Raw genomic sequence first — 10,596 nt, 5'->3', positions numbered from 1 at the left:
GTAATGGACGTCCATCGTCGTATGACGTACAAGTGAAATAATATGTTGCCACAACTGCAGCAGGGCTGTTCAGATTACACAGCTGGAGGGCCTTTTTGATGAAATACTGCACTTTAATTTCATGTGCATATCGCACACGTCCGCGACCTGTATTTCTATACAACGTGAGACAAGTAGGCTGAATGTGTGCCAGTCACTGCTAGTGGCTTCAACCAGCCTTCAACAGCAGCAGAGCAGTTCACCTGAAATCCAGCCACACATCACCTCTTCCGGCACTGTGGGCTAATTAGTTACCAAATGAGGTTTCATGGTGTAGATAAAGCCTGTCTGTGAGCCTAAATTGGATATGAGGTCAATAGTCAGAACTTTCCTGTGTGTGACAAGTTGAGGTCAGATATCTTGACGAATAGCCTGAATGTATTCATGAAACTAGAGGAAGTGTTGAATGTATTAATGGAAGCCTTTGTTTATTTGGCTACATCAAGTGAAACTGCTTGAGAGAGAGAGAGAGAGAGAGAGAGAGAGAGAGAGAGAGAGAGAGAGAGAGAGAGAGAGAGAGAGAGAGAGAGAGAGAGAGAGAGTTGCTCTTTCAACACTTGTGAATGCAGTGTTTCAGTCAGACTTGGAAAGAGGTGAGAAGACATTTTTTCTTGACAGAAGACAATCCTTTGTGACCATTTAAAGACAATACAAGATATTTTCCAGATGACAACTTCCAGAGTACAGATAATTCTTCCAGCAGGGATTTCAGTCTAGAAGATCTGTCACCAAAATCATTACCTGCAAAATCTTTGGACAGTTCTCATATGACACGTACCAAAACTGCACGAATATGAAGCACTATATGACACAATGAAAACGTCCGTTTGCAGTGAAAGATGTTTTTTCCTCACTTTGATCATGCTGCCCTCTGGTGGTGATGTTCAGGTAATGCACAGCACTTACACTGGAACTAAATTTGCTGCTGATGGTATATTTGGGACTACACTTGAGACCTTTGAAACCATACTCTCTGTACTTCCTTCATTTCCTTCATACATGTTTCACCCTCAATTATCTGTTGCTATGCTAATGCAATTGGCATGTTACAAAATATTTATGTCATTTTCATATGAATACCAAATTACATCTTAGCACACCAACCAACAAAATCCTAGCTGCAGTCCTGCTAAAATACCACCTCTCAGTGACAAGCTGGAATACCTCTCACAGAAAGGCAGTAATGAACCACAAACGGGGCTGACTTGTTTAATGACCGGGCAATCAGCAGGATTTGGGGTCTGTTTGGCAATCCGAAACCCACACAGAGATAAGCCAAGATTCCTGGAGGAAGAACCACGGTGCTGGGGAGTGAGAACAGGTCTGGGATCAGTCTGGGACAGTCCAGGATGCGCTTACCATACCGTTCCCATCTGACGTGCTACAAATCCGCCCAGGCAGGTTTGCGTTGTCATGCCATGGAATTAATTCACACAGCAAGGATGTCTTGAGTGTTCAGTAATCAATATCTGGCTTCCTTAGAACAACACCGAGAGCAAGAGAGGAAAGAGAGGCTTGCAGTCACTGGATACTTTGTTTATTTTCTGAAACTGTAGATTTTAACAATCTAAAAATGTGATTACAAATTAAGAAAAACAAAAATATTTGCCTAGACATCTTGAATAACCATACTGGAAAAAAACTGTAACAGTTTTCACCACCAGACATAATAATAATTAGATATTTAAATATAAAATCTTACTAAAAGGATAAAAAGTACATCTTTAACAAATCCTTAACTCCATTAATAAAGATGTTTGATATGAAATAAATAATAAGGAATGCAACCTTACCTCTCAACACGCTACAATGATAGAATGTAACACAGAAAGACATATTCCTAAAGTGGGAGAGGTTCGGTAAACATGGCATTTGTGTGACAGAACGTCTCACTCAAACGACATAGTGTTCGCATTACAGCTTTAGTTGGCACACCTGATGTTCCCATAACAGCCTGGACCTTGAGCACTTAGGCAGTTTCTTTGGAATTAGCTCGATTTCCACATGTACAGCTCTTAAAATGTGACCTTCATCCAGGTTTAGTCATATATACTAAAAATCCTGTTTAACAGCACAAGTAATTTAAATATATTTCATAAATTTAAAAAGATATATATATATATTTTATCTTCGAATGATTGCACCATTTTCTTAATGGAGATATTTAAAAGGCTAATTTAAGCCCCTCCCCCTCGCATGAAGGACACCGACATGCTGCACGCAGAACTCCCATTACAAATCAGTCTGACTGCAGCACATGGGGGATGTGAACGTCTTTCACTTAAGTAACTGTGACTCAAAACATTTTATTACATTATTAAATATAGCCAAAATAAATAGTTTTGCTCTGTAATATATAGTAGGCCTTAATCTGGGTGTTTTTGTATAAATATCTTTTCCATATATAGAAAAAGTCTTCCTGCACTTAAGATCAGTAAACGTCTTTTCTTGGGTTTGATTGTCCAGGAAAAATAAGGACATGCCCTGAGACGCATCAATTTAAGGGAGTATTCCCTTCAAACACAAGTACTGTGCAATACACAAACAATAATTGATTGACAGCAATCACTCTTCTGAACTTTATATCTTTGGTGAATTCTCATTTTTACAGAACTGAAAAAGGCACCAAAATGCAGATCACAACTCTCCACTTGTTACAAAATGAGCAAAATACCATGCTCAACTAGAATAAAACCTGACATTATGTTAAGGGACGAGTACTTGACTGCTCAATGTAGTTAAGTGGAGCTCAAAAGAACATTTCAGAAAGCAGTGTCACAGTCACCGTTCTGTGACGGCAGGCTTTGGCCGTAATGGACGGCATCTCCGACAGTGTGAAAAACGATCTCTCCGTTTCCCGTTGCCGGGTCGTAGTAGCCACCTCTCCGCAGGGATTCCATCGCAGAGGTGTTGCACTGTGCCAAGAGCAGCCTCACACCCATCTCCTGAAAATCTTTACGAACCTCCTTCAGCGCGCCGACGCCCGCCGTGTCCAGAAACAGCACTGGGCAGCAGTCTATGACCAGGGTGTGAAAGGGAGGAGCGTTTGGCAGGAACTTACCATTGGACTCTTGGGAGTCTTGCTCCGCCCCCTTCCTCTTCTCTTCCTGCTTCTTCCTGGCCTTCTCCAGCCTCTTGCGTTGGGCTTTCTCCTTCACCGGGTCCAGGCCCGTGTTGCGGTACAGGGACTTCTTAAACAGGGTCTGGTTGGCATAGTAGATGGGGGCCTCGTAGCGGAAGACGGCCACACCGGGCAGCGTCTGGAGGCCCTTGTATGCCACCAGCTCCTTGAAGATGTCACGCTCAGCGCTCTGGCCCAGCTGGAGGGCCTGGGCCCGTTGCGTACGGCCTAGCACGCAGAAGGCACTGGCCAGCACCCCGAGAAGCAGGCCCAGCTCCGTGTTCAGCAGTGCCGACGCGGCCATGGTCAGGAGCCAGATGCTGGCGTCCACGCGGTTGGCACGCCACATCCGGGGGACGTCACAGAACTTGCGCAGCGCCCCCCGCAGGTTCACCAAGATGATGACAGCCAGGACACACCTGATATATAGGAAACAGAGAGGACAAGCAAAAGATGCAAAAAGCTGAAACCATCATCAAAATCTTAGCAACATTTAATTTTAGTAATGTTAAAGTTAATGAACATTTTTTTCTGACAATCTAAGAAAGCAGCGCATCAAAACCTTTTAAAATGATACCACCACCGGTTTAATAAGAAATGTTTCTCTTCCTGTTTGCTTTCTTCTACCGATGCATTTATACCACGTTCACGCACTTCTGCAGGGAGTAGAAGAATGGAGCGATGACGAGGAGAACCAGCAGCAGCACCAGCGCCGTCACCAGGCTGGACATCTGGGTCTGGCAGCCGGTGGACTCCTTCACCAGGGTCTTGGTCAGGGCCGCGCTGGTGACGAAGCAGCGGAAGAAAGACGGGACGATGTTGCAGAAGCCGATGGCGTACATCTCCTGGTTGGGGTCGACCACGTAGCCGTGCTTCTTGGCGAACATCTCGGACAGCGACACCGTGATGGCGAAGCCAATGATGGCTATGGAGAAGGCGTCGACCGCGATGCTGGGGATGAGCGACCAGACGGGGAGCTGAGGGGGCATGAACCCCGTGGGAATGTTCCCCGACACGGACGAGTCGTATTTTTCGTTGAAGCGGCCGAAGTGCGAGGCCAGCGTGGCGGCCACGACCACGAAGAGCTCGAAGGGGACGGGCGCCTTGAGCTTGGACTTGAAGCGCTCGTTCAGCTCTTTGGCGGGCACGAGCACGAGGAGGCACAGGACGCTGGTGACCAGGTCGCACATGTTGGTTTGGTCGAGGCTCCTCAGTAGGCCGATCCAAGTCTTGATCAGCGAGCCCCATCCCTGCACACGAGGCAGTTTCAGGCCCAGAAGGTACTTCAGCTGAGAGGTGAGGATGGTAAGGGAGGCACCAGTGGCGAAACCGCTCAGCAGAGAGTCCGAGAGGAACACTGAGACAAAGCCAACCTGGAGGAGACCCATTAACACCTGAAACCACAGGAACACAGTTCTCCTTTACATTACAGCCTGAACCACACCGGTTCACTGGTTTGGCACCAAACTTGTAAACTACACCTCTACACTCACTGCTGTGGTTGTACAGCCGGTCTGTGGACCTTCTGTTGCTATGCATGGTTTGTGTTAGCCATCCTCTCGCACTCTGTCACTGGGCAGTTTCTAAATCACAAGACCATTGCTGGCTGAATATATCTGAGTGGCGGGTCACTTTTGTTTCAGCAATGGCATTAAAAAAAAACAGAAAGAAAGAAAGAAAGGAAAAGACAGCAGCAGCAATATGGCTGTGCCTGATAAAGACAGCGCCCACACCCATGCCAGCGCCATGTCAGTGTTAATGATCAGAACCTGAGCAGTGAGTGGGCAGCTGAGGATGTCCGAGTGTAACCACACAGGGCAGTGGGAGGCCACTTATAAACGCATCAGAAATGTGGCCGAACCTAATTAAGTGTCCAGGGAGCACAGGCATGAGGGAGATGTTTCTAATTAAGTCTCTAGGGTGATTATACTGAGAAAGATTATAGTGAGCAAACACTATTATTAATTTTATTCTTTATTTGGTACACCTACTCTACAGCTGTAGCCATTTAGGGTACCAATCATTTGTGTAAATTCTTTTCTAAGTTTGTTGACTGACAGCTTGTCATGTTATCAGCACAATTGCATGCCGTGTTCCTAAGTGACCCCCGTCATGAACAGCCCATTTTGAAATCAGGGAGGAGCAGATCTTGATACTTTATGAAAAAACACATATACTGTCTATCACTTTAGGTTCCATTCAAAAACAGTTGCACAAACAGTATTCACAAATGAATGTATGAGATTCAAGCATATTGCCAGCATGCAGCAAACACCTGACCAAAAACTCAAACACTCCAAACCTGCGTACACAGCAGTGCGAGATAGCGGACTTCACCCAGCCACAGTGGTGCCAGCGTGGACAACACAACTTACAGCTGACTACAGTCAGCGGCAGCCTGCAAGGTATAGCTATAAAGTAGCTGTATTTAAAAGTCATCCCTTATTGTCTAGAACATTATATATTTTTGGCATTATTTATTAATCATTTGGCATAAATACTGCTAAAATGGAAAAATAAAACACTTTGGAGCCTCAAGGCAACGTCATACCTGGAAGACTCCTGCTGTGAAGGTAACAGTGGACCCCACAATAATGGCGTAACAGCTGCGATCACATGCTAGGATGGTTCTGTTCTCCAGGACGGTCTGATTGCTTTGGCTGTCCAGGACGTATCCGGCCACGGCCAGCTCCCGCTCCACCACCTGGCCCACCATCAGACACAGCACCCCGAAGATGCCCACCGAGATGTGGCGAGACGTGCCCAGGAAGGCGTAGATGATGCAGGAGAAGAAGGACGTGTAGAGGCCGTAGATGGGGTCCTGGGCGGCCAGCAGGGAGTAGGCGATGGCCTGGGGCGCCAACAAGATGCCGACGATCACGCCCGACATCACGTCACCCAACAGCCAGTCCTTGACCCGATACCGCGGCAGCCACTTCAGAATGGGGACGAAGTCGAGGAGCAGAGCGGAGGCCCGAGCCGGGCTACAGGAGCAACGTTTCTTCAGCTTACGGCTCAGCGCGGCCCCCAGGGGTTCCTCCTCCTTCGAGCGCTCCTCGAGGACGAGGGGGACGTGAAGGTCCCCTTCAGGTCCGGGTGTTTCGCCAGCCACATTGTTGTCACCAGCAGACATCACGCAGTGATCCAGAGCTCTCCCTTAGAACACTGCACACAGATGGACACATCTTTTAATAAGGCCACGGAGGACCGTGATGCAAGCCTGAATGTTAAACATCAGTTTGACAAATTAAGACATCAAGACAAAGAAGTAGGCAGGTGTGCTTATGAGTCTGTGGGAAACGGGAATGCAATATTGACTTTTAATTCGAAGATAAGAATTTTATCATGGTCCAACAATTCATTAGGGCAAGCCCTAGACATTCAATATTTGTTACACAGCACCACAATCATTGATTCATAGATCACTTTATCTCAGCGTGCCTTGCCTCACCTGATGTTAGAAGGTTCGAACAGCTAGGTGCCTTTTGACATCTAGAGCTCAAATACTAAATTTGATATTACTAAGCAAAACAACCCATCATCTTACAATCACTGTAATTCAACCATAAATGTTGAGTCATAGCCTTGTTTTTTCCATTATCTCACTAATCGTTTGACAGGTTTGAGAATTACCAAACCTAACCAACAGACAAATAAATTTAAATGTTCTAATCAGAGAAAGAGCACTACATAAACAGAAGCACATTAAGCAAAACTGTGAAGTACCTTTCACCTTTTGGACTGGTGGTGATATGCAAGAACATATGAAGGCCGTGGCCACACACAGTTTCTAGTTCGTGATGAGGCGCAGCAGCTAAGGCACAACTCTAAGTCAGTCTCAGTAAACCCACTCCCTCAAAAAGCAACAAAGAGTGCTCTGTGGACGCGCCCCTACGCCTCAGCTCCAGGACGGCCCGGCTTCCGGACATCTTTACCGAGCTTCTGACTAACAAATACATGAAATGGTACCTTGCATAGTACCACGTAAAAGTCATTCAAACTGTACTACACTTTATTAGGAAAACAGGAAATCAATGGAAAATATTTTCAACGACATATGCTGACAGCAATAATACTCTGTTGTAATTAATCTACTGATTAACACCTTTTCAAAAAAAGGTTCTAATCAAATATCTTGTTCGACACCTGCAGAAAGGAGAGGCATACTCAAACTGGGGGGATTTAGTAATTAAGTAAACAAATAGCGCATAAAGCGATGCATGATTAACTGTAACCCAAGTTCCCTTTCCTGGTTCAGTCTACAATTACCAAACTGAAATATAACCATGGCTCCAGGCTCCAGCAAGTAATTGCAAAACTAGTTTTATTTCGTGAAAATAGTTTCACTTCAATTTAGAATGACAACATACTCAATCAGGAAATTACAAAATAATGTTACAGGTAAAATAAATGGACTGACTTGTATGTAATATGCGTTATATGTTTGGAGTTCATGAATGGGGACTATTGATGAAAATTCTGCAATCTGCAGCCTACATGTATGTTACTGGACAAAGCAGGAATCAGAAATGGGGCAGACACACAGTTATAGTAGTCAGTGATTGGCTACATCTCACTGTAGTAAAGACAGAGGTCAGAAACCACACCCATCTCCAAACCTGCATCTTCTAGGTGCCAAATGCAGGCTCTGACCACCAGACCAAAGACGCAGCTCTCCCGCCTGCCAGCCAGAACACACCTCCTGGATAACAGCCCCACTGCCCTCTCCATCAGGGGAATGGATTATGCAGGATGTTTATGTAGGAAATATAGAAAATATGTAACGGAGTACAACAAAACGGAGTCAAATATCATCAATAAATCCGCTTCATCTGTCTTATTTTCTGTAGAACATCTGATGTGTAAAATAGCTGGAAACCATGATGCTAGAAGTGACTTCACCAGTGGTGCAATATAGTAATGCACATATGTGGACATCCTGTCAGTAAGGTCACCAGGGCTTCTCTTTGAGATAATAACGTAAAGTCTAAGAGGCCTGTGTGAGTCTGTGGGCTCTTACTGAACGCTGCAGTGGGACCGGCTCCTGGTGGCCTAAGGGTCAGTGTACAAGCTTCAAATGGAACATTCTGGAACATTCCATTAGCAGGCATCTTAAACACTGTCACTTTGGTTTTGGTAGAACATACTATGTTTTGGGTAAGATTGTTTTTGAGAGATGAAAGCCTCCTTGTGAGTCTGTGTGTTGTCTCTACCAAGGTCAGAGCGGTGCAGAATTCTATCTTATGTTTTAGGTGTTTAGCGGAGTTGGTCATCATAAGTACTTATTTATTAAGTAAATAATCATACAAATCATACAATGGGACATCATAGGTAATTTTGCATAATTATGGCTTTTAATTTGCATATACTGACCTATATATTATTTGAGTATAATGATGGAGATTTCAACATTTTTTTGTTCGTTGTATATTTTGGGCATTCTCTTGAAAGTGTGTTGGTAACTGTCTGCACATGGACAATAATAAAGGACATGGACATCTCTTCAACCAATCTTTGGGTCTGCGACATTTTTGTATACGTTTGTAAACTACAGTACGGGTATATGGAGGGATTTAAGCAGAACACATTTTGGGGTATAGAATGTATAGTGGGTAGAAAACAAGCGTTTCTTTATATTGAAAGTCATATTCTGGTGCAGTTATCTCCGCTTAATGAAGAAATGTGTGATACGAGTTTATGTTTAATCATGAGTGTAGTATTTAAATAAATCCTGTATGTGCTAAATGTTGAATGGCACTACCGACAGAACTGACCGAAACACGTCACAACAAAAAGAAATTTGTTTAGGCAGCAATAACCTGCCACATGTTTGTACTGAACAAACAGTCTTACATGTTTACTTTGCATTGTGAATATAAAGAGCCAAACGAACCAAAAGTATCCAAAAGTTCACGAGGTAAAAAGAAAACGAATACATATATATGTATATGTATATATTAATGAATGGATAAAAAAAATTATTTCAGTTTTAAATGACAACATGCAGAATCAGGAAATTATAATTTACATAAAAATGATGAGAGATCAAAAATAAACTGACCGGCTGCAAAGTGCCTTGCTCCTGTTTCATGAATGAGGACCATTGATGTGAAGTCTAACGTACAGCGAGTTAACGCACACGGTTATTTACTTTACAGGATACGTACACGTTACCCAAAAAAGCGGAATGAGAAAAGGCAGGAACTCACAGAACATTAGCTAGAGCCAAAGTCTGGCTGCTACTCACCTCTTAATGTCTACGGAGTCAGTTTGCTACTTTCGTCATTCAAATAACCGCAAAAAAGTGTCCGCTCTCAGCCGGGATTAGATTTAGTGACACTACTAACTTCATGCAACAGTAGAGACCTCTCATGATCACTGTGATTGTAGCAACACTTGGCCACAATTACGAATCAATTCATGTCAAAATAAAAGTCTATATTGAACAACTTTATAAGTAGGCTATACATTCCATTTTAAAAAAGGAACCAAAACATACAGAAAGTATACAAAATACATATTTTATGCATTTTATAAATATTAATTATTAATATTAGACCACCACAAAATTTTATTTCTGAAATGTACATTTTATTACATTAAGAATGTACTTACATACCAGTCATACGTAAAAATCTAAGTGATTGCCTATTTTTCAAAGGACACAGTGTCCAATATAAATAACTTTATAGAGTCAATACTCAAAACAGCAAAACAGACCATGAGCAAAGTTTGTCCCGTCTACAATTTACAGTGTTGCTTATTTGAGTTTACAGATTTTGTTTTCTAGCTTATATTTTGCCAGTTTCAGTGCTCAATTCACTGTACTCCACCCTTGAATTCACTGTCACATTAACTTGTCATGTGGCTCAGGCTTTTACTTATATTTAAATATTAATTGATCAATAATTTAAAAATAAACATGTTCTTTTGAATTATTGATTTTTTTCAGTCTCGTTTGTTTCTTCTTCTAGTTCTACTGTTTTATAACATTACATATGAGTAATTGTGAATTATGGATACCTCTCAGGATACATTTTTTTGACTTTCAAGTTAATGCTGTATTGTATTAAATGGTTCTCTAATATCACAGACTGGAAACAGACACTGTCAGATAAGAATAAATAAATTGGTTTTATTTGAACGAGGATAATCCAGAGCCATAGTCATAGAACATGGGATGGTCAGTAGGCAGAGAGTCCGGGGCACATTAATCTAGATACCAGTCGAATAAACTGAGCAGACCATAGGAGGATGAAGCAAAGACAACAATACAGTAGAGGACAGTAACCAGTAAGACAGACCAAGAGCACAAGAACATGCAGCACACATGAACTAAACATGGCAATACCACACAAACACCTGAAACAGGTTTAAATAGGAGAATTAAGAAAGACTGGTGTGTATAATTAATAATCAGGAGAGGAGCAGCAAAT

General features: G+C 42.9%; 1 protein-coding gene across 1 annotated transcript; it reads right to left on the bottom strand.

Moving 5' to 3' along the window:
- Positions 1–1,560: 1,560 nt before the first annotated feature.
- slc26a2 (solute carrier family 26 member 2) lies at positions 1,561–9,553 on the bottom strand. The gene is made up of 4 exons (XM_077021844.1): positions 9,408–9,553; positions 5,712–6,325; positions 3,815–4,554; positions 1,561–3,579 (listed from the first exon to the last, which is right to left on the bottom strand). The coding sequence occupies exons 2-4, from the start codon at positions 6,291–6,293 to the stop codon at positions 2,802–2,804; spliced, it is 2,100 nt and encodes a 699-aa protein (XP_076877959.1). The 5' UTR covers positions 6,294–6,325; positions 9,408–9,553; the 3' UTR covers positions 1,561–2,801.
- Positions 9,554–10,596: the final 1,043 nt, after the last annotated feature.

Source organism: Brachyhypopomus gauderio, chromosome 11 (genome assembly GCF_052324685.1).
Source record: "Brachyhypopomus gauderio isolate BG-103 chromosome 11, BGAUD_0.2, whole genome shotgun sequence".
NCBI classification, from domain to species: domain Eukaryota; kingdom Metazoa; phylum Chordata; class Actinopteri; order Gymnotiformes; family Hypopomidae; genus Brachyhypopomus; species Brachyhypopomus gauderio.
The sequence above is the reverse complement of the archived record's forward strand: the minus strand, read 5'-3'. Positions and strand labels throughout refer to the sequence as shown.